Genomic DNA, 25,737 nt, shown 5'->3' with positions numbered 1-25,737 from the left:
TTTAGAAATCTTAGTAATGAAAAATATAGACTGATCTTGCCCTTGGCTGTTGTTGCTATGACAAGCAATCCCGATCTCTTCTCTTCGTTGTTTACCACTTCCCCAATTTTTGTGTCATCTGCAAACTTTATCAATGATAATTTTATGTTTTCTTCAGATAATTAATAAAAATGTTAGAGTGTAGGGCCAAAACCTGATCACTTTGGGACCCCACTGAAAACACTTTTGTTCACTGATAGTTCCCCATTTACAATGGTGATATGAGACCTATTAGCCAGCTTTTAATCCACTTAATATGTAGCAGGTAAATTTTATATCTTCCTAGTTTTTTAATGAAAAATGCTTTGCAGGCGTCTAAGTATATTGCATCAACCAAACTTGTAATCTCATCAAAATAAGTTGTCAAATTAGTTTGACTGGATGTATTTTCCATAAAAGTCATGTTAATTGACATTAATCATATTACCCTCCTGCAATTCAGTATTGATCGAATTTCGTGTCAACTGTTCCATTATCTTGACCAAGATCAATGTCAGACTGACAGGCCTATAATTACTCAGGTCATCCCATTTACCCTTTTTAAAAATATTGGCACATCGTTAGTTTTCTTCCAGTCTTCTGGAACTTCCCCAGTGCTGCAGAACTTATTAAAAATAAGCATTAATGGCCCAGCAAGCTCCTCAGCCCCTTCTTTTGAAAAACGGCTGATTTAACAATATCTGAATTTAGTAGCTGCTGTTTAACATCCTGTTGATATACAAGTGGAATGGAAAGAGTGTTACCATACGATATGACTACATTATTTGTTTTTTCCTAAACACAGAACAGAAATATTTATTGAATATTCTGCCTTTTCTGCATTATTACTGATAATTCTACCATTTCTATCTAGTAATGGGCCAGTACCATTGTTAGGATTCTTTTTGTTCCTAATATACTTTAAAAAACTCATTCTTACTGTCCTTAAATCAACTGGCCATAGGTTTCTTCTTGTGCTTCCCTTACCAAATTTCTACAATTCCTAGTTTCTGATTTATATTATTTACTATCAACTTCCCTTTTTTCCCATTTGTTATATATAATTTTTTATAGCTGCCTTCACTTCCCCTCTAAACAAGGTCATTTTTTAAAGCAATATGGCTGCCTTCCTTGATTGTGGTTTTGTGACTTTTGGGGATCTAGTAATTTTTGGCTCATAATTGTTTTCAGCTTTGTGAAACTGGCCCTTTTAAAGCACCGAGTGTGTGTGTGTGTTTCTCTCTCTGGCCTGGATTTTATTCTGTTTGCACATAATCAAGGTGGTCAAGTCATGATCACTTGTACCTAAGTTAGCATTAATTTTTGTTTCTAGTATCAATTTTTCCTTATCTGTCAAGATAGGAGCTAATATAGAATTTCCACAAGTTGGATGCTACACTTTTTGAATTAGGGAATTGTCATCTACAATGTTTTGAAATTCCAAGGAAGTTTTAGTACTGGCAGCATGAGATCTCAAGCATATATCATTCAAATTGGAGGCCCGCATTATCATGCAGATTTATTTTTCTTACACATTATACAGTAAAAGCCTTTTTATCCAGCATGTTGGGGGAATGGGGGTGCCAGTAAGGGAAAAATTCTGGTTAACTAAGAGGGAGGGAGTTTGCGTTCGTGAGGAGGTGTAGAATTGGAGCACGAGAAGGGATGCGGGACATGGTCTCTGGGAGGGAGTTTGGGTGTGGGAGGGGGTTCGGGGCAGGGGGTTTTGTGTGCCAGATTGGGGGGGGCATTCACCTAGGGTGGTTCCCCACAAGTGGCAACCTGTCCCAGCTGCTCCTAGGTGGAGGCATGGCAGATGGCTCTGTGCGCGGCCCCTGCTCAGCCTCATGCGCTAGCTCCGCAGCTCCCGTTGACTGGGGTGGTGCCTGCAGGTGGAGGCAGCACACAGAGCCACGTGGCACGCCTCAGCCTACAAGCAGCAAGGACAGGTTGCCACTTGTGGGGAGCTGCCTGAGGTGAGTGTTCCCCAGATCTGGCACCGCAAAACCTCTCCTGTTCCCCAATCCCATGCTTCAAGCCCCCTCCCGCATCCAAAATTCCCTCCCAGAGCCTGCACCCACATCCCCTCCTGCACGCTGAATCCCTTGTGGCCATTCTTCCGCCTACGAGCAGCAGGGACATGTCACAACTTCTGGGGAGGCACATGGAACCAGGTAGGGAGCCTGACAGCCCTGTGCCAACTGGACTATAAAATGGACTTTCTATGAAGATCAGAAATGCTGGTTTATAGAGTCAGATAACACAGCTTTTCCTGTAGATAAGTAAGAAGATGCTTATCCTGTTCCCAAGTGTGATTTGATGGTTTGTAGAAGACACCAACTAGTACCTCATCTTGTGCTTGGGCATAGGTCTGTAGGCATTCAAGATCATTTTCTTTTGAGTTATCACTGACTTAAAAACAGGTAATACCACTTCTGGTGTAGAGTGCCACTCCCTCTCCTCTTCTGCCTGCTTGATACTTCCTGAACAGGTTAGAACTGTTAATTTTAGCATTTTAGTTTTGAAAATCATCCCACTAGGATTCAGAAAAAACAACTAGGTCAAATTTATGCTCATAAATGAGTAATACCAATTATTTTTGTTTGTTACCCAGGCTCTTACATTGGTATATAGGCAATTTAATAATTTCTTTTCTTTATATCCTTTCATTCCTTGATTAATTATGTTCTCAACATCTTGATTTGTACTGAATGCTCATATTTTCCCTATTCCCCCCCTTCACTTTTGTTATCAGTTTAATTTCCTCATGGCTAGTCTAGCCAACCTCTCCCCAAAAAGATTGATCCTTCTTCTACTGAGGTGGAGGCCACTCAAACTATCCCCCCCTATAGAAGGTGGACCAATGTTCCATAAAACAAAAATCTCCACTGTATGCCACTTACCTAGTGAGCGATTCCCTTTCAGAATCTTCAGCTTTCTGTTTCTCATGGGACAGGAGGGATCTCAGGGAAGATCACATGGAAATTCATCTTCAGCAGACTTCCAAGTTCCCTGAACTCATCTATCTGCGAGATATCTTATGACATAGTCTCATTAGTGTTGAAATGAGCCGTTACCAATGGATACTTTCCCATCCATTTCAGAAACTTGTCCAGTCTTAGAGTGAGGTCTCATGTCTTGGCTTCAGAAAGGTAGCACACTGTCCTGTTTTCTGCCTGTTCCTTGCAGAATAGTCTTTCGCCTCTTCTGAGTATTTAATCCCTATGAGGAACATCTATCTTCCTTGGACAGTTAAACTTTTTTTGGACAAGCTTGATTTTCTTATTGCTTGTGCTGAACTACCATCCACAGATGCGTCCAGTACATCGCAGTTCCTTTGGGCCAGCTGAACCTTGAGAGAGATCCTCCGGTTTCCATGTTGAGAGCCTGATATCAATTGGAAACTGCTAGCTGTGTAGAAGTCCTCCTTGTCCTCTTTTCTCTCGTGGCCATAGCCTGCCCATCCTTGTCTTCCTCTAGCCGTATATAATGCCACTATGACCTCTTGGCTCCGGTGGTTACAAACTGCCGGTCCACCTCTCTGACTTCGTAATGGCCAGCTCATTCCTTCCTTTATTCTGTGTCATAACATTTCCTCCCAGAACTGGACCTTAGCGTCCAAAATATGGGTGTTAGCATGAAAACCTCCAAGCTTAGTTACCAGCTTGGACCTGGTATCGCTGCCACCAGCTAGGAATTATACAGTGCCTAGCTCACTGTGGTCTCCCTAAAACCTTCCCTGGGGGACCCCCAGACTCAGATGCCTTGAGTCTTACAACAAAGGGAAATAACCCCCTTCCCTTGTTTCCTTGTTACTTCCTCCCAGGCTCCCCTCCCTGGACGACCCTAGGAGATTCCCTGCTTCCAGTCCTGGAAACACAAGTACCGAGAGATCTAATCTCTCTTCCCTCTCACCCAGAGGGTATGCAAAGTCAGGCTTAGTAAATCTAACACAAAGAGATTTTCCCCCTGACTTCTTCCTCCCACCAATTCCCTGGTGAGCTGCAGACTCAATTCCCTGGAGTCCCCACTAAAGAAAAACTCCAACAGGTCTTAAAAAGAAAGCTTTATGTAAAAAAGAAAGAAAAAGACATTAAAAATAGTCTCTGTATTAAGGTGACAATATACAGGGTCAATTGCTTAAAGGAAAAAAAATGAATAAACAGCCTTATCCAAAAGGAATACAATTTAAACCATTCCAGCAACTACACACATGTAAATACAAAAGAAAACAATATAAACCTATTGTCTTACTATCCTCGTACTTACAACTTGGAAACAGAAGATTAGAAAGCGAGGAGATAGAAAGATCACTCTCAGAGATGAGAAAAGGAACAGACCAAGAACAAAGGACTCACATCCAAAACTTCCCTCCACCTGGATTTGAAAAAGTCTTGTTTCCTGATTGGTCCTCTGGTCAGGTGTTTCAGGTTACCCCTTTCCAGGTGAAAGAGACATTAACCCTTAGCTATCTGTTTATGACATTCTGGAATACAGATGTTTCCTGAACTTGGCTGTTAGCACCTCAACTTCTCTGATTCTCTGTACTGTGTCCACTTACTCATCCAATTGAAGAAACTTCTCTATTTCAGCCACCAATTTGCGCTTCAACTTGCATGTTCCCTTTCTGTCATGGTTCTGGTAACTACAGTGACTCCTAGTACTGAAGTTAAATTTGTTTTTGATGTTTTTCAAGCATCTGAAAGGAGTGAGAAGAAGAAAACCTTAAAGATCCACTTGTCGCATATTGAAGCAGCTTTAAACTACAGTTTCATCTCTTTTCTGAACATTTACCATATTTCAGTTTGACCTTTTAATTTGTCTTTATTACAGTTCTCTTCAGAGGCTGAGACACTAGAAAGGTTGAATGCTTGAAAGGTATTCTCTACAGGAATTGTAACGTTTTCTGATCTCTCTGTCTTTGAACATTCCCCCATAGTTCAGATGGTTGCTGTTTTATCTATTGAGCTGGCCATTTGTGATTGAGAGTCAGATTTTAAAAATACCATAAAATCGCAGTCTCCAAACTGTATGTGAAAGTAGTTAAATTTAGTACAACACAGAGCAACCACTCAACAGTAATGACATTTACTTTAGGTAAGGTCATGCTGTACCATAGGACTCAGTTAGTGCAACCCTTATTCTTGTTGATGAACAGTTGCTTACATGAGTAGTCCCATTACTCTTAATCAAGGGCTGAGCAAGGTGAGTTAGGGTTGCACAATCTGGCCCTGTTTGTTGATGGATTTCAGAAGTAGTTCTGAGATTGACTACTTGGGTGTTTTAAAGAGGAACTTCCCTAACAAGGATTTTTTTCCAAGCATATAAGAAATGTATTTACTTGCTATGCTTTATTTGTATGTATTTTGTATTATGTACATTTACTAATTACTATACCATAGTTATTTATTTTTAAATAAATACTTGCTCTTCCTGGGCTTGTTTATATTAGAATTTTAGTTTTGCTTTTAATTCAGATTGAATGCCAGTTCTAAAAGGGAATTTTAAATTATAGTGTACCTGCTTAAAAATACCACCTTGCTTTTCAATGGTGCTTTTCATCAGTGGATTTAAAGCACTTTGCAAAGGTGGTTAGTATCATGTCCACATTTTACAGAGGGGGAAACTGAGGCACATGAAGGGAAGTGACTTGCTTGTTCTTGTTGCAGCTCACTGTAGGCTGAATCCTAGCATCAGTCATGACCACGAGCTGACATATTTGTAAGTGTCTACACTAGAATTTTATTACAGTGTTAACTTACTCTAATTAATTGGTGATCAGTTAACTCAAGTGACGGGATGAGCAAGGCTTCTAGTGTAGAAATACCTTCCCAAGCCAGCTTCTTCTCCTATTTATCACATTGTGAAGTTACAAAATGCTCAGCTAAAGAAAGCATACAGATTTCTGTTCCAGTAGACTATGTTGTAATCAGAGGTTTGACTTCATTGCAGGACCTAATTATGAGGGAGCAATATAACATGGATATCAGACTTGATTTAATCCTTGGATCTAACTACAGGAATCAGGGCTGTGGAGCTCTGATGATAGAAAGCCCTGCCAGAACAGAAGTGCAGTATCACCAAAGGCATGTAGCTCCACATATCCAGTGAAGTGGGAGCTGAGTATTGGCAACCCAGACACTAGTGAGGTTGACCAAGACCCCAGCAGATATGGCCGATCTCCAGGACAGCTTCAGCAAGAACACTCTTATGAAGTTCTGCACAGTTCTTCCCAGCTCCTTACAAAAACTACAAGGGAGTGCATGCAACAGCGGGGCTGTCATGTGTCCTTCTCTAGGACTGGATTCCTCTATTGGTATAGCCACCACATGGGAGAAGAGAAGTACCTCTCCCTCATTCAAAGGTGTGAATCAGGTGCACTTACTATAGGAAACTAGACATGCTTTTAAAAAATAAATACATATTTTCTTTTTTACTCCAGCAGGAAAACCTCCTTTTGCAATGGAAATTGGTTTCCAGTTGCAAACTTGCATTTTCTATTGTGCTAATAGTCTCAGGATACTTCTCCTGTGTTGCAACTATTTTCTACGGACTGTTTTCCTACCTGGATTTTAATTTTTTGGGCAAATAGGCAGAACAAAATGACAGTGAACAGAATCATAATTTATTATGGGAAGGAATCAAGGCAGATAAGCTGCGCTGTCCTTCCAGAGCCATTCTCAGTGCCTTTTTCCAAATGGGGAAGTGGAAAGAGATTTCCAGCGTGTACTACACACTTGCCAAGGGACAAAAGATAAACTGTTTAAAGACATTTAAAATTGAGGCATACTTCGGCCTGGGCTTTACTATGAATCCTGGGGAAAATCTTGTTCTGGCAAAGGGATAGACTGAATCGACTAAAAGGTTTTTCCCATCACTAATTGCTATTGCTCTATGATCCGTGTACACAGTGCTTAAACTGGAGCTGTGTACTCCTATCAAGGGTGCAGTATGACCTTCTCAAATTGATGCTTACCAACTTTGTCTCTGTAAATTATATTGTGATGAGGGACAGATTTGTGTGTAACAATCTGCTCTTTGGCAGGAATCAGCTTTTCATTGTGTGTGTACAGAGCTAAGCACAGTGAAGTCCTGATCCCTGATTGGGACTTCTAGCCACTATTACAATGCAAATAAATCAGAATAACTGGCATATATTTTTGGTTTGGAAAATGTACTAATTTTTGTTAACCTGCTACTTGTTGCATTAGCACTTCAGCATTTGGCCATTCTCCAGAAACAACCTACACTTTCAGTTGAACTAAAAATCTTCAGCAATTATGTTTTTGCAGTAAGTAATAAGAGTGATTACTGGTTTATTTGAGGGCAAATACATACATTTTACTCAATTTATTTCTATGGAAATATGTGCTAAAACTTGGTCAACCTGTCAATTTATGCTTTGATGTTTTCTCTCCCCTTCATTCGGAATTTTAGATTTGAAATTCCAAAAGAATTCATATCAAGTTCAAGAAAGATTTGGTTGTTTATTAAGCTGATCTCTGTCAGCCAAATCTTTGGCTAATCATATGGCATAGCAAGAGGCACTGCTGTGACTTCTTCACTTGAGCAGCCTTCCCTGTTTGTCCAGTCTACACTGGCCATGTTGGTTACTGCATTCCCCCAATTACCCAAAGCTCTTTGAGGGAAAGGGTGATAGGAAGCAAGGGAGACTGAGTGGGATGGGCAGGATTCTGTGTTCACAAGAGATGTACAGCTCCCCCTGGCATTTTGACATACCTGCTGAATCTGTTATTAAACATTGTTCAAAGCCAAGCATAATACCAGTCGGGTCTTTAACAGTCAGGTCAGTATGTTTTCACCACTCCAAGCACTGTGGCCAAACTGCTCCTTACTGGAACAGTTCCTGTTGTAGTTAGGAGATTGCCACTAGATATCTTTTCTACCCCCTTGCGTTCAGTTGCCTAATAAACCTGTTCTCTCCCTGGCTGACAGCTTAGCTTAGCTATCTTCTCTGATCTGTGCTGTATTATTCAGTTCTGTAGCTGTTACTTGTTGGCACAGAAAACTTTGAATCTTGACTCTTCCTAGGCCCAATTCTCCAAGCAGCTCTGTACAGGCAGAAACTTACACTCACATGAAGCTACACTGAGCCTGTGTGGATCAGCTTACATTATCAGGGCCCAGTGCCCCATTCATCCTGGTAGATTCACAGTTCTGTCACAGGGTATGTCTACACTACCCGTGGGATCGGTGGGTAGTGATCAATCTATCGGGGATCGATGTATCATGTCTCATCTAGACACGACACATCGATCCCTGAATGCGCTCCCCGTCAACTCTGGAACTCCACCAGGGTGAGAGGCGGAAGCAGAGTCAACGGAGGAGCGGCGGCCATCAATCCCGCGCCGCGAGAATGTGAAATAAGTCAATCTAAGTTGAGCTAAGATACGTCAACTTCAGCTACGTTATTCTCCTAGCTGAAGTTGCGTATCTTAGATTGATTCTGACCGCCCCCCCCCCCCTGCAGTGCAGACCAGGCCACAGACTCCCTATGTGACTTTAAGGAGGCACTTAATCTGTTTATCTCAGTTACACATATGTAAACTGGAGCTAGGACTGTATTATTTTTTTTCTCCTTGTAAGATCTTTGGAGAAGGAAGTGGCTCTTACTGTGTGTCTGTACAGTGACTAGCACAAAGGGAATCCAACTACATTTTGAGGCCACTGGGCATTACCTAAAGACAAATCGGGGAGAGAAATAATATGCTCTCCCCTTTTGGGGGTGGGGGGGAAGGTGAAGCTGGTGCGGTGCTGCACCTCTCATAGTGTCTCATCTCCATCTTCATCAGAACCAAATTCTTCTGATGCAAATATATATCTCTGAGGGTAGAATTTGGTCCTTATTTGTTTATCACAAAAAAACAAAATGCCAAATCTGAGGCTTCAAGGCAGAGAAGAATTTGTCTCTTAATTAACAAATATATGTTGAATCTATTGGGTCCTCAGAGAAAGAAAAAAATGTAATGACAATTTTTTTCAGATTGCTGGCTTTTTTTTTTCTCTTCAGAGTTATTTTCCTATAGCCGGTCTGTTGAACTATTCATACAAAATGATGGTGTCCAAATTAGCTGTTGCCACTCAAGAAAGAGATCTTGGAGTCGTTGTGGATAGTTCTCTGAAAATATAAGCTCAATGTGCAGCGGCGTCAAAAAAGCTAACAGAATATTAGAAACCATTAGGAAAGGGATAGATAACAGGACAGGAAGATATCAGACTGTCTCTGTATAAATCCATGGTACACTCACATCTTGAATGCTGCATATAGATGTGGTCTCCTCTTAAAAGATATGGTCTCCTCTTAAAAAAGATGTATTGGAATTGGAAAAGGAATAAAGAAGGGCAACTAAAATGGCTAAAAGTAAGGAACAGCTTCCATAGGAGGACAGATTTAAAAATACTGGGATTTTTCAGCTTGAAGAAAAAAGAACTAAATAAGTTCCTGGAGGATAGATCCATTAATGGCTATTAGCCAGGATGAGCAGGGGTGCAACACCATGCTCTGAGTGTCCGTACCCTCTGTTCTCCAGAAGCTGGGAATGGGCGACAGGGGATGGATCACTTGATGAATGTCTGTTCTGTTCATTCCCTTTGGGGCACCTGGCACTGACCACTGTTGGAAGACAGGATACTGGGTTAGATGGGCCATTGGTCTGACCCAGTGTTGCTATTCTTATGTCCTATGTTATTCAGAGTACAGTAAAACCTTAAAAGTTACAAACACTTCGGGAATGGAGGTAACTCTGAACAAAATGTTATGGTGGTTTTTTCAAAAGTTTACAACTGAACATTGACTTAATACAGCTTTGAAACTTTACTATGCAGAAGAAAAATACTGCTTTCCCTTTATTTTTAATAGTTTGTTACAGTACTTACTGTACTTTTTAAAATTTTGTCTCAGCTGCTGCTTGATTGTGTACTTTCGGTTCCAAATGAGGTGTGTGGTTGACTGGTCAGTTTGTAACCCTGGTGTTCATAACTCTGAGGTTCTACAGTATACAGGTATTGACCTCTTTTAAAGTGAACTGAAAGTGAAAAAGAAGTTCAAGCTTTATTGTATGTGAATTTTTGCAAATATGAAAAAGCAAAAGGTTGACCGTACTAAATATGAGATATGTGAAAGCTTCTTGGATACTGTACAAGAAGTGTTACAAATATTTGATCAAATTCTGAACAGCTGTTCAGTTTAACTATTTGGTGCTGCTTAGCAGCACTCATGCAGATGAGTTGTTGTTTTGGATGAACGATTGATGCCTGTCCTTAGTAGATGACATTTGCTGTTGTGCAATGGGCCAACACAAGGCTCGTACTTCATTTAAATAGGAATTGGCCTTGTGTTGGTCACTTGCACAGAGGTGAATGTCATCATGTGTGTATGTATATATGTATGTATATTTGTATTAATATGAGAATAAGTGTGTTCACTATTTATTGTTCATTATTAACTCTGTTGTTCACATCATACACCTCAATAAGTTAAATAAAACCATGAAATACTTTGCTGGAAAGTTGCAACATAACACTATTTCATTTCTTAGTCTCTAGAACCCTGATACACAAGAGCCAAAAACAGAGAGAGGCAAAGCAGGCACAGCTCAACCCACACTCATCTAGGCTGTGTCTGCAGACTGTCTCTGCTGAAGACTCAGATCATAAATTTCCCCCTGGAGCTCCTTATTCTTCATAATTTTAAAACAGATTTCAGTACACCACAATTATTCTCCTTGTTTGTAATCTCTTCTGCTCCATTGAGGAAGCAGAAACAATATCATGTGACTTGTGACCTGTCACACACTAAACACAGAATAGTCAATGTGAGCCATTTGCCAGGACCATGAAAGATGAAATTTGTTTGCATAAATTATAATATTCAAATACTGAGAAATAGAAGTACTTCCACAGGCCACATTTACCCTATGGGCACTACAGTGGCATAGCTACGATGGCATAATTATGGTGCTGTAACCCTTTAGGGTAGATGCAGACTACGGCAATGGAAGAGGTTTTTCTGTTGTTGTAGGAATTCCATTTGCATGAGTTCAACGGAAGCATTCTTCTGTCACCCTAGCTATATCTACACTGTGGGTTAGATCACCATAGCTGTAGATTTTTCACACCTCTGAGTGCTGTGTAGCTATGTCAATCCTGTTTTAAGTGTAGACCAGGCCATAAAAATTCCAAATGATTCTTAAGAGAAAAGGGGCTAAATTCTTCAGGTAATTTACTTACAAAGAATAATTAGACTAGCTTAATAAATATTGCTGTATTATCTTGAATTTCAATCTTTTCTGAAGAATTACAATAGAATTAATGTATTGTCACTTTGAAATTTATAGTTCAAAATAATACCTGAATTACTGTCCTTTGGTCTACTAGTATCTAGACAGACTTTGGATAAGTGATTTCAAAGCACATGTAAATAATTGAATTTCCTTTAAAGAGGCTACTTGAATCTCTCTCCTTTTGAATAATCCTTTGGTTAAGTCAAGGACATCAATGTGTTACCTTACAAGTAGAAACAAAACTTGTTATATGAAAACATGCTAAAAATGGAAAATAAATTTAGCAATAGCATTTCTACGATTGAATGTTGTCTGGGTACAACCTGCAATGGTAATAAGGGCATGGGAAAGGTATTTTCATCTTTTTTTTTTTTTCAAATTTGTATTTCCCTTCTATGCTTTTATGGCTGAATTTACCTTAAGAGTTAATGAACTAAGTACTGAATAGGGTGCATTTTTCAGGAGGGGCTTTTAATCATAGCGTACAAAGTTTTGTATACCTCGCAGAAGGCAACATTACATAATATATAAACAGAACATATAACGTATGATCATAAATTGGAAAATAGACTAGATTACAAAAACTTAGATACTAGGGAAGTGAGTGTAAGCACATTAGAAGTAGAGTACATAGAGAATCCTCTTAATATAAAATGCATGAACTAGAGTGAATTTCCCCTTCAGGAATAAACAGTAACAATATCTTTATGTTATAAATGATCCTATTTCAGATTTGGTTTAGGGGGAGTCAGATATCTCAAGTAAATAGTCACAAAAATAGAATGTGTGGTTCAAGATAATCTGGTAACTGCTAGTGAGTAAAAAAAACTGTTTTACTCACTACTTGTGTAAAAATTGCTTAAATAGGCGTGTATGTTAACTTTTGACAATATATCCACAATATCTCCAATTCTGAGATACATGTTTAAATCTGGATTTTGTTAAAGGTCAAATCTAACAGATCTTCTACAATAGGTCTGATTTCAGAAATCATCCTAAACAAACTGAGGTTAAATCATTCAGCCTTCCCTACACGATGAGGCAAACTGTGTTACTTAGTTCACGCAGCGTGTTATTGGTAGGTAAGCCCTGGAGAAAAAACACAGAATTTCATTGCAGAGAGGCTAAAATTGTATTTCCATTGTTTTCAGATGAGGACTAATCACAGATTTTTTTTTTAAAAAAATTAAACTAGATTTAGACAAGAAGAAAAAAGAAACAATGGTTCATAACATTGAATATTAAAATGTTTCAGTTCCAGGAAGGGGATAAAGATGATTGTGAACAAAGCTTTGTTTGTTTGCCTTTACTGTGGTGAACGTTTATCACTGTTTGTGTTCTGATTTCCATCAGGTGGTTGACCAGATTGACACATTGACATCTGACCTGCAGCTGGAGGATGAGATGACAGACAGTTCCAAAACTGACACGCTGAACAGCAGCTCAAGCAGCACAACAGCGTCCAGCTTGGAGAAAGCCAAAGTGCGTGCCAATGCACCTCTCATCAAGCCCCCAGCACACCCATCTGCTATTCTCACCGTACTGAGGAAACCCAATCCACCACCACCTCCACCACGGTTGACTCCTGTGAAGTGTGAAGACTCTCACAGGCCAGTTCCTTCTGCCAATCCTGTAAAGACTAATGGGACCCTACTTCGAAATGGAGGTTTACCAGGAGGACCAAACAAGATTCCTAATGGGGATGTATTTTGCATACCTAATAGTAACTTGGACAAAGTTCCAATACATCCTCTGATTCATAGACCTGATAAAGACAGGTGTCCTCAAACAGGAACACGGGAACGAGTGCGATTTAGTGAGAAAGTGCAGTACCATGGCTATTGCCCTGACTGTGATGTTCGGTATAACATTAAAAACAGGGAGGTCCACTTACACAGTGAGCCAGCCCACACACTGGGAAAGCTTCCTCACCAATGTCCTCCTTTACCACCGCCGCCTCCCCCTCTCCCTCCGTTGCCTCTAGAAAATGGAGGGTTGGGAATAAGCCCCAGTAATAGCTTTCCCCCTCTCAGACCTGCAACTGTGCCTCCACAAACTGCACCAAAACCCCAGAAGACCATCTTGAGAAAGTCAACCACTACAACAGTGTGATGTATGCCACTTGAAAAACTGTTTGTTTTTTTTCCTATATATAAACATAAACAAATAGGTAATGAGCACTTTCTACTCAAGCAATAAAAAGCCCAAATATATTACATCCTGTGTTCAGTGAAGTGGCATAAAAATCATATGGTAAGTACAAAGAAAGTTGTTCACCAATGTCACGTGTTTGCACCAAAGAATTTCGTTATTAAAAGCTCCAGTATAATGAGCATGCTACAGGTCATGAGCTGTTAAAAGTGATTGCAGCTGAACAGCTCTAACTATGGTCTAAGCAATGTTAATAGTTCATCTCAAAAACATCATATCCGCAGTAGCAATTAGAGGTGAAGTTAAGTCTTCCTCAGACAATAGAATAATTAGTACTGTGGTTGTTTTGTAGTGCAGGAAACTTTTAAAATACATTTGCTAGGAACATAATGTATGATTATGTGGAGCAAAAAGTAACTCCAGCTAATGTTTCCTGATTGAATCTTAACAAATGAGTTTTTATATGCCTGGTTGCTTGACTCAAGGGTATCTTGTCCGGAGCTGTGCATAATGGTGCACAGTTTTAAGCCAGCTTGTTTTTTGTTCTCTGGTCTAGAGATGAATGGCAATTGGAAGGCATGTTGATATGATCTTAGCAAAACAAACAATATTCAAGTTTGGTTCTGAAACACTCAATAATCAAAAAGCAGAGAAAGGAATGCCAAGCTTTTGAAAGAGGAGGCACGGCCTTATGAGTTATTTTCTGCTTCCATTGTTCCATCTCATGTGGGGATAATACTTATCTACTTATGAACTATTTAACATGGATGAGACTTGTAGGTTAATGAGTTAGAGCCCAGTCCTAAGGTCCTTACTCAAGTTTTCCTCAGGCAAACCTCCTATGGAGGGCAGTGGAAATTGTGTGTACAGTCTTCAGGGATTGGTGCTTAATACTTGTAAACAGTTTTGAAGATGAAAAGCACTGTGTAATGACTAAGAATTAACATGCACAACAAGACATTTCTCTTGTTATGACATTTTGGTGGCTTAACCCAATTAAAATTCTTACCTGTGAGAAAACTATCCAGTATTTTTTCATTGTTTTACAGAAAAGAACACTTGTTGTCAGGAGGAATGTTGGCTCCTGGGGTTTTAAAAGCAGGCGATCAGTGAAAGAGATTTTATAGGAAACCTTTTCTTCACAAAGTCCCTCCAAAAATAAGCTTGCAAATGACCTAAACACCTGAATGTCAGCAGATGTTACTTGAGTTACACACAAAACATGCACTTAGGCTGTTCAGCTCTGAAAGGGTTGGACAAGGTTGGCATTTGTGGGGTCTTATTAACCAACACAGAAATGTGTCAGTCCCTTATGTTTGCATAGAGCAATAGAAATTCAGCTGAAATCAACCTTGAAACAGCTCCGCTATATTCACAGCTTTGTTGTATTTACTTTGCACCAAAACAACAAAGAGCCTGGCAAAATAATTACCCTTTTTACATTAAATTGCTAAATCCTTATGAAACTTTTACCGATAATAAAGGCTGAATTTTGTGCAAATATATCTCTGGAGTTTAAAGCCTCCCATTGCACTATACTGTGTGGTTTATCCAACCATCATGATGCAGAAAAGTCATTATCTCATGCATTTTATTGAGGTATGCAACGTGTGGCATGCGTGCCGAAGGCAGCACATGAGCTCATTTTCAGTGGCACTCGGTACATCTACACTCCGGGATTATTCCGATTTTACATAAACCGGTTTTGTAAAACAGATTGTATAAAGTCGAGTGCACGCGGCCACGCTGAGCACATTAATTCGGCAGTGTGCGTCCATGGTCCGAGGCTCGCGTCGATTTCTGGAGCGTTGCACTGTGGGTAGCTATTCTGTAGCTATCCCATAGTTCCTGCAGTCTCCCCCACCCCTTGGAATTCTGGGTTGAGATCCCAGTGCCTGATGGGGCAAAAATCATTGTCGCTGGTGGTTCTGGGTAAATGTCGTCAGTCATTCCTTCCTCCGGGAAAACAACGGCAGACAATCATTTCGCGCCCTTTTTCCCTGGATTGCCCTGGCAGACGCCATAGCACGGCAACCATAGAGCTCGTTCAGCTTTTTTTTTTACTGTCACCGTATGTGTTCTGGATGCCGCTAACAGAGACGTTACTGCAGTGCTACACAGCAGCATTTGTTTGCTTTTGCATAGTAGCAGAGACGGTTATCAGTCTTTCTGTACCATCTGCTGCCATTGTAAATTGGCAGTAAGATGACGGTTATCTGTCGTTATGTACTGTCTGCTGCTATCATGGGTGCCCCTGGCTGAGGTTGGCCGGGGGCGCAAAGGCAAAACTGGGAATGACTCCCCGAGTCAATCCCTCCTTTATCGTTTCTAAAAATAGAGTCAGTCCTGCCTAGAATATGGGGCAAGTGTACTAGAGAACCAGTGTATCAGAGAGCACAGCTGCTCCGTGTCAGATCCCGCAGAAATGATGAGCTACATGCCATTCACGGGGGGTTCCCCTGCAACAACCCCACCCATTGCTTCTCTCCTCCCTCAACCTTCCTGGGCTACTGTGGCAGTGTCCCCCCCATTTGTGTCATGAAGTTATAAAGAATGCAGGAATAAGAAACAGTGACATGTTAGTAAGATAAAATGAGAGGGAGGCAGCCTCCCGGTGCTATGACAGTCCAGGCAGGACATTCAGCGGTGTGGAGGAGAGGAGCCCAGCATCCCGCTGCTATGATAGTCCAGGCAGTACAGAATCTTTTCTTTACACAGGAAAGGGAGGGGGCTGATGGAGCTCAGCCCCCAGTTGCTACCATCGGTTTCCAGCCGTTCTGTACCATCTACTGGGAATGACCAGGAATCATTCCTATTTTTACCCAGGCGCCCCCGGCCGACCTCACCTGAGGCAAGCCAGGAGCACGCACGGGCTGATAGTGATGACGAATATCAGTCATATTGTACCGTCTGCCACCAGGGAGGGGAGAGGAGTGGATACTGCTCTTCACTGCTGCAGCATCGCGTCTACCACCAGCATTCAGTAGACATAGGGTGACATTGAAAAAAGTCAAGAAACGATTTCTTTCCCTTTTCTTTCATGTGGTGGGGGGAGGGAGTAAATTGACGAGCTATACTCTGAACCATGCTGGACAATGTGTTTGAACCTACAGGCACTGGGAACTCAGCCAAGAATGCAAATAGTTTTTGGAGACTGCTGTGGACTGTGGGATAGCTGGAGTCCTCAGTACCCCCTCCTTCCCTCCATGAGCATCCATTTGATTCTTTGGCTTTCCGTTACGCTTGTCACGCAGCACTGTGTAGCCTGGAGATTTTTTTCAAATGCTTTGGCATTTCGTCTTCCGTAACGGAGCTCTGATAGAACAGATTTGTCTCCCCATACAGCGATCAGATCCAGTATCTCCTATATGGTCCATGCTGGAGCTCTTTTTGGATTTGGGACTGCATCGCCAGCCGTGCTGATCAGAGCTCCACGCTGGGCAAACAGGAAATGTAATTCAAAAGTTCGCGGGGCTTTTCCTGTTTACCTGGCCACTGCATCCAAGTTCAGATTGCTGTCCAGAGTGGTCACAGTGGTGAACTGTGGGATACCGCCCGGAGGCCAATACCGTCTATTTGCGGCCACACTAACCCTAATCTGATATGGTAATACCGATTTTAGCGCTACACCTCTCGTTGGGGAAGAGTACAGAAACCGATTTAAAGAGCCCTTTATATCGATATAAAGGGCCTCGTAGTGTGGATGGGTGCGCAGTTAAATCGGTTTAACACTGCTAAAATCGTTTTAAACGCGTAGTGTAGACCAGGCCTTACACTGGCCGTGTCCTGGCCACCGGCCCAGGGGGCTCTGCATTTTAATTTAGTTTTAAATGAAGCTTCTTAAACATTTTACAAACCTTATTTACTTTACAGACAACAATAGTTTAATTATATATTATAGACGTATAGGAAGAGACCTTCTAAAAACGTTAAAATGTATTACTGGCACGCAAAACCTTAAATTAGAGTGAATAAATGAAGACTCGGCACACCACTTCTGAAAGGTTGCCGACCCCTGCATCTGATCATATTATCCACGTTTTCCACTGTTTTTCAGTCCCATAATTTGCATCATTATAATGCCTTTACTATTTGTATGATGTCAGCATATTTAATCTCATGAGAGTTGTTGTGAATGGAGTACGTTTGGACCCCAAGTTAGCAGTAGGCACAAGGAACTTGTTTTACAGATATCCTCTGAAAGTCACTGGAAGTCCCTCTGCCTTGCTCATGAGGCTCCAGAGCAGCTCCTCCTTCCATTTAAAATATGGTGAAACTGTGTGCAAGACTTCTTTACACACAAACTACACAACAACACAGTGGTTGCTATTAAAAAGGAAAGATTTATCATATGATGCTGCCTCTATCATAAGTCATATGTACCTACCTGTGTAATTTAACTTAATCAGAAAAATCCTTCTGTACTGAAGGAATTGTATTATGTGCATATCCTGATGTATGTACAATCAGTTGTGTGTTTATATAAGATTTGTGCAATCTTATATAAAATAAGATTGAAAATATTTTGAAAAATAATAGCACCCTGTTTCTCCTTGGGTTTTGTTCTATTGCCTTTCCTTTTTCCGTTCCTTTCACTCTTCCTTGGTGCGTCTATTCCTGCATTTTCTTTTCAGTAACTGTTAGTTCCACATCTAAAATTGCTGTTTGAAATACTGTAAAGAATTCCATTTACTTTTTCTCTGTCTGTTTTTTCTCTTTGCTGGCTGAATACTTTATTTATTTATTTATTTTGCCAGTGAAGCTTTTTCAGCTTCATATTTATCTGCATTCTAGCGGGTCCCTATTGTGATAATATCTTTGTGCTGGGATCTCATTCCTACTATGTCTGTCCCTTATCTTTGTTCTGGGGCTAGGCGCAGCAGTTCCCAAGCCTACTAACCTGGTTTTCAGCAACCAAGGCTCTGATACCACTTCCTCAAAATGATTAATGCAGCAAATAGGTGGTTTGATAACTTTTCTGCCTCTCAAAATGGCTCCCTCTTTCCTTTCCAGAACTGAACTGAGCATGTGGATTGACATCCTTTTGTTCCCCTTCTAGAACTCAAATGCACATAGAGTGAAATAGGAGCTGTGACATTGACTTCAGTGGGTCCAGGATTTTATCCACAGTGTCTCCTTCCACCAAACATTTATTTTTAGTATGAAATTCTCACTATTGATAGGTTCTAACAGATAAAAACTTCACAACAGAAAGAAGTGCAAATTAATTAGCATTTGGAATTATTCAAGACTGAGAACCTGGGACACAAATAGCAAACTAAATTCTACTTTTATTATCTATTAAAAGAAATAAGGGAAAAACATACAAGTGATAAATAATGCAATTCAGTTCTGTAGTTATTGGCTGGCTTTGTAGAGCAATGTATGATGTAGAGTCTGGAGCATTTCACATTTCATTCAGATAACAGCATTCATTGCCAATCACATTAAACAATAGGCTCAAATTAGGTGAAAATTTCTTACTACATTTTTCAAGTAGAATATTGAAATTTAAAAAGTTTTTTCTTATTCTAGCTGTCACTTTTTCAGTATGAGATCTAAATCATATTTATTTTTTCTACTGGAAACTGGAGAATTTTCAGATTACAGTTTAAAAATGGTAAGTAATTCTTAGTTGGTCATTAATGTGAAAATGTTTAGATGTTACTCCAGGTAAGCATTTAGTATGCACGGAGTTTGGGATAATATTTAGTCTCTATCCAGGTTACAGGTCCAAGGGGAGGCAGCTGACTAGAGACCTAGGACCTAATGAAGGGTTCTCCACTTCTTGTGTCAGTCTCGACTCAGTTCTTCTCCAATAAACTCATCCAAGGTACTAAGTGCATAGCTCTCCCTTCCTATGTTCTGCCCCTAGACTCTGCAGGAACTGGTAGACATCCTTCCATCTCCTACTTAGCCATCCTACCATACAGAGATGCCTCTCTCTGACCTATGTGGTAATTGTGCATCTCACTTAAGTACTAAGTTTTCAGTCCTCAGCTTCCGCAGAAAAATGGTCTGTGAGGAATTTTTAACTTCAAGCCTAGGCTTTTCCACCCTGAATATTCTACATAGCCCAGTTGCTGAACTTTTAACCTCACACACTCACATTCTATTTCCCATCTGCTCTCTGTCTCAGTCTACTTCTGGGAATCTTTTTTGGTCCCTTTCTAGAAACTTTCTGAGTTCCTAATAACAAAACAGTCTTTCCTTCTCCACTTTCGCACAAAACATTATATTATTGAATTAAAGCCTAAATTTTCAAGTAGGTGCACAAAATTACCTTGCATGTGTTAGATATTTAATAGGCCATAGTTGAGATTTTCAAAGCAGTCTAAGGAATTTAGACATATTTTCTATTAAAGTTAATGGAAGTTATGTCCAAAAGTGTTGGGTCCACACATCTGGTATTTGTGTGTATGCGCACAAGTCGTATCAGTGTTCAAATTCTGCCTTTATTGTAGACTCCCTGTATTACCTACTTCATCTCTCTCTGTCTCAATTCCCCATCCATAAAATGGTGATGATAGTAATTGCCTTCTCCCACTCTATGCCTGACATGTCTGTATAGATTGAATTCTGCAAGAGTTATCTCTTATGAGTTTGCACAGTGATTAGCACAATGATGTCTTGATATCTGTTGAAGTCTCTAGGTATAAATAATAATTATGAAAAAAAGTGTATATCATCCTGGGGAGAATCATGGACATAATTATAGCCCCCTTCTCCTCCCACCAATGGAAAAAACACCCATACAGGCATGAAGGAATAATACCACTTCTTTCGCTTTACAAATGTTAGCCCAGTGTGGAGGGGCAAATGAGAGGAAGCTATCAGTGGGGTGAGGAGCCTGCAGTGCTTATCACTGAATCCAGTTGTGTTCAGTCTCGCCCTTTGCTCTTTCCTGTACAGAAGAAATGCTCCTTGCTCAGTGGCATTTAGAGGAAACTGCAGACAACCAGCCACCAGAGGGAGCAGCAGGGATGTGTGATTTGGCCCATAGTCATTACCTATAGAAACTATGCGTGTGCTTTGCATTTACAAAACAAGTTTTGTCTTGATTTTCATAGTAGTTATTTAGCACATCAGTATGAACATGCCAGCATTAATTCACTTTGTCTCTGCTTTTGTATATAGCTTTTAAGATGGCATGATGCTTTGGGGCAGAAATGAATTTCCAAAGCATGAAAGGTTTCATTTTTCTGCAATACTTGCTAAACCAGTCTTACAGCTGACCACGTTATCTACTGAGCGTATTATAGATGATGGCCCAATATCTTTGATCTCTTTTAATGCTTCTCTGGTTTTCTTCTGTTGTGAGTTACTTTTACCAATATAATAATTGTACAGTTTTAATCTGAACTTTATTTTGTCATGTTAAAATAAATAAATTTACAAACCATTGGAGGCAATTAACTTAAAGTATTATAATGTTGTCTGGGAACCTGTAATTAAAATTCTACAAGGAATAATGCAATGTTCTATTCAGCCAGCAACATTTCTTAAATTTAAATTCAAAATGTGAGGATTGTGAAGCATCTTTTAAAACATCCACAACACAGTATGTTTCACATCTTCCTGAGAAAGCCGTAACCGGTCAGCCAGAACCAGACAGTTCCAAAGACAGATGATTACTAAAATAAAACATCTTTGTGATCATATATAATATGCTACAGAGGTAGTGACACTTTGAATTTCTGTAGCTATATTTTAATATAACTAAAAAGGAAAGGCACTAAATATTATATGCAGCTATAGTAAACATGGTTATAGCCATTTCAGACTATTATTCAACCTTGATCCTTTATTAATACTTTTTAAAGTCTGAATTATAATACTTATTATTCTCGTGTCTAAATCCAGACTTCACATGGTCAAAGGAAGAATCTCGGATTCTTCCATTAATTTAATGGAGGTCTATGGAAGAAGTTTTGGAATTTAAAAATACAGAATAATTGCTATTTGTTTGAATACTATAATTGGTTAAGATGCAAGTGAAGTGAGGAGGCTTTCAGGGAAAGGAACAAGTGGGAATAAAAATGTGTTGTGGCAACTAACCTTTAAAGCTTTGAGAGGAGATCCAATGTTCCAGTTCCACCTCTCACCTTATTTGGACTAATGTGTTTTATTACAGCTTTGCTGATCATAGTTTACTGTTCATAGAAGTAATCAATTCTGATGATGGGTTTTGTCATTTTTTTTATGCTTAAGATGTTTCATGAAATAATGGAAATAAATCACCACATTGTTTGTCTTTATTTGGATAACCCAGTTGTTGGTTTTAGAGTAAGAAAAGTACCAAATACATTGTTTAATTACCAGACAGTGTTGTATGGTTCCTTTGGACTCTTATTTTTGCACCTAATTATAGCTCCTTTTTTAGTGACTCCATAAACAGTCTGAATAACTGTACATGTAGTTGAAGTAGAAATGTTGTAATCATGCTTCGAATCATTACCGTGACTACATTTCTTTTGGATTTTATCTTACAGGGAGCATAGTTTTACTTTGATAATATTTTCCTTTCATGCTTTGTATATGTCAACTGGATCTAGAATCCTTCATCTTTTAAAGTACATACTGAAGATTCTTATGTGCAGTGTAAGTCCAGACATAAAGCAAGAGTGGATACATAATGAGTTTTTAATAAAATGCATCAAAATTAGATTTGTGGGAATAATTTGAAAGGTAAAATCTCTTCAAAGACATGCAGCAGAAGAACGGAAGTGTGGTAAGTACAACATTTGGAACGCTTAATCGGAAAATTACTAGGTGCCTATTATGTACCTATATTGTATTTTATAGGGCAAAGTATGATATGACATATAGTAATTACACATGAGGTCCCTAGCATTTCTAAGTTTATTAGGAATGAATGTGCTGTTGCATAATTTAAAACAGTGGCAACACTGATGCTGTTGAGTAAGCACACAGCAGTACAGTTCATAAAATCTGCAGTGTAGTTACATCTTCGTTGTGTAGCAATTATATGGCAGTCCTTTTTTATGTGAAACACTAGCTGGGATTTTATTATGCTGGCTTGTTTTGTGATGCAGAAAGAGCCCAAAGACAGTGGCAGTTTTGTTAATTATATTTTAAATAGATAACTTGTAGAAGTTGTCATGGGGGCATGTTCAAATCATATTCATTGACAAATCTTGACGACTTCTATTCTAGCTGCTGCAGATCAGCCTAACAGTAATTGGTGCCTCTGTGACTTCCTGAGCTTAATAACCATAGACGTTTCACCCCATGTAAAATGGGTACTTTAAATTCCATACAACTCACTGCTGTATATCGCGAATGAGCTCTATGTGGCATCCTCCTAGGGGGAAGGGTGGGGTGGTTTTTCCTTTATTGACTGATGTTGTACGTTTTTGGCATTTACTTATTGTCTGCGTGCGCGCGTGCATATGTTTGCACGTGTAAGATAATATTCCAATGCTATTTGGCTGTGAAGAGCTCATTAACAAAGGCAAAGGTAGATATTTACATGTGATGGGCTACGTTGCTTACATAGTGAGTGTTTACCACTATGTGAGCACATCAACTTACTGGGTTATGGTAGTGTTTTGCAACACAGCATCTTCTGGGTATTATGGTTTTTTATTACTCACCAGTAACTGCATACCGCACCATAATAACTCTAGCTCAGGAACCAATCCATGCAACAAACCTCGATGCCAACTCTGCCCACATATCTACACCAGCGACACCATCACAGGACCTAACCAGATCAGCCACACCATCATCGGTTCATTCACCTGCACATCCACCAATGTAATATACGCCATCATATGCCAGCAATGCCGCTCTGCTATGTACATCGGCCAAACTGGACAGTCTCTACGGAAAAGGATAAATGGACACAAATCAGACATTAGGAATGGCAATATACAAAAACCTGTAGGAGAGCACTTCAACCTCCCTGGCCACACTATAGCAGACCTTAAGGTGGCCATCTTGCAGCAAAAAAACTTCAGGACCAGACTTCAAAGAGAAACTGCTGAGCTTCAGTTCATCTGCAAATTTGACACCATCAGCTCAGGATTGAACAAAGACTGTGAATGGTTTGCCAATTACAGAACCAGTTTCTCCTCTCTTGGTTTTCACACCTCAACTGCTAGAACAGGGCCTCATCCTCCCTGATTGAACTGACCTCGTTATCTCTAGCTTGCTTGCTAGCATATATGTACCTGCCCCTGGAAATTTCCATTACATGCATCTGAGGAAGTGGGTATTCACCCACGAAAGCTCATGCTCCAAAACGTCTGTTAGTCTATAAGGTGCCACAGGATTCTTTGCTGCTTTTACAGATCCAGACTAACACGGCTACCCCTCTGATGGTTTTTTAAGCCATCCACATCCACAATTTCCCATGTTGTGATGGCCAACCTTCTGCAGACAGTGACACAAGTAAGAGAGCCTGGTATGCTGAGAAGAACTGAAGAAGCTGAAACGTTTATTTTAGACCATTAACAGCATGTCAGGTGCTTCTATATGGCAGTTATACATACTTGAAGAATCCAACCATAGCCAAATCCTGAAACACCAACCTATAATATTTAAATATTTTGTTGCTCATATAATAGGCAGCCATCTACCAGGATTTCCAAACTAAGCATTTTATGTCTTTAAGAATGGGTATGCTTTTGGATCTTTATAGTAATCCCTCAGTGTAGGAGCCTTTCTCATTAAAACGAACAAATCCAAATACTGGACAGTATCATACAATAATGATCCAGTACATTATAAATGAGATTTTTCAAAAGCATCCAGTTTTAGGTGTGTGGCTCCAATTGACCTTTATTAGAGCTGGGTACCCTTAAGTGCTTTTGAAAATTCTTTCCGATAGTGGTACTGGGTTCTGTTGTGACTCATAACCATAATCCTACATTTGGGGACAGGGGTGAGGCAGAGCCTCAAGGGGTGGTCTAAACTGCAGTGTGAGCCCCTGGTTAGTGGAACTCAAGTGAGCGTACCCTGGGATAGAGAGCTTGAGTGACTTGAGTGACTGCCCAGATTGTCAATCCTAGAGTAAGAATTTTCTAACTGGGCTTGAACCTGGAGTTCTGGCTTCCCCACTCCAGCATGCAGATGTGAGTCCAACCAACTATATACCAGACTTCCTGGCTCCCTCCTGAAATGTGGCTTCCCTGGATCTTTGACTATGGGAAAACTGTCTACCCCTGCACGTTACAGGAAGTCTGAGCAGGCCACGAACACATACCTCTGAGCCATGATTTTGGTGTGTACGCTTCCAGCAATATGAAGGAGGCCACATTGTGGACTTTTGTGGGCCAATGAAAGAGGGGCTGGGGAAAAAGATAGCTTTCTTGTGAGGGATTTCAATACTTGGGGAGGTGTGTGGGGTTGATTGCCATGCAATATAGTTATGCATGTTCTGACCACATAACAGATGGGGGAGAGGGTTTGTTTTACAGTATGGAGTAATGTAAGGAAGTGATTGAGGTCTGGATGGATGTAGCTAACTTTATTGAGAAATAGTGTTTGCTTACAAGTGCCCAGTTGTCCCTGATCATGTGTTTCCCTTTAACTACACATTGCATGATGCGATGAAGTGATACCAATTAATTTTCTTCATAAAATAAAAAGCTTTATTTATAAATATATATTAGAAAAGGACAACATTAACCCATTGCCAGACAGGCCTGCTGCAAGTACCACAATAAAATCATAAATAAATTTTTTAAAAAAGTGCATGAACAAGTGCAAACAGGGAAACCATGTACAAGACAGAAATCGCCTGCTGTTGCATATACCCCTGTTCTTCTTTCACTTCCTTGCACATTTTCCATGCACTTGGCATCAGAGGAGGAGGGTGGAGCTGCCTATGGGAGAGGTGATTAATATGGATCACTGTATGGGGCAAAGTTGCCATGCCCAGCCACTGATTGGGCCTGATTGCATGGGCCACCGAGCCATGGAGTTGTCCAAGGGATTCCTGGATTGCAACATAGGGTACTGTGGCGGGGACTCAGGTCATGATGCGGTGTGGCAGGAGCTGGTAGTGTTGTGGCTATTAGTGATAGTAGCTGCTCAAACAGTTCTTTCTGCTGAGTTCCATCATCTGCCCTTAGCCACCATTCCTGTTCCAGGAGCTGTGAAGAAAGTGCCTGCTCCTGCACTGCAACCCTGTCCTCAAGCTGTGCAGCCAACCTGAACCTTTCCTCTTTCCTCTCACCATGCATTTTCTCTAGCCGTAAATCCCTCTGTTTTTGTTACTGGACTTGCTTGATGGTCC

General features: G+C 40.3%; 1 protein-coding gene across 2 annotated transcripts in view; it reads left to right on the top strand.

The window, feature by feature from the left end:
• Positions 1 to 25,737, top strand: part of PRR16 (proline rich 16) — a 240,688-nt gene that overhangs the window by 138,306 nt on the left and 76,645 nt on the right. For both annotated transcript variants that reach the window (XM_030567787.1, XM_030567786.1), the window contains exon 2: positions 12,675 to 13,574. In XM_030567787.1, the coding sequence (XP_030423647.1) occupies positions 12,675 to 13,433 (759 nt within the window). In that variant the 3' untranslated portion in view covers positions 13,434 to 13,574. The remainder of the gene's footprint in view (positions 1 to 12,674; positions 13,575 to 25,737) is intronic.

This window comes from Gopherus evgoodei, chromosome 6 (genome assembly GCF_007399415.2).
Source record: "Gopherus evgoodei ecotype Sinaloan lineage chromosome 6, rGopEvg1_v1.p, whole genome shotgun sequence".
Taxonomy (NCBI): Eukaryota; Metazoa; Chordata; order Testudines; family Testudinidae; genus Gopherus; species Gopherus evgoodei.
This window is presented reverse-complemented; position numbering and strand designations above follow the sequence as displayed.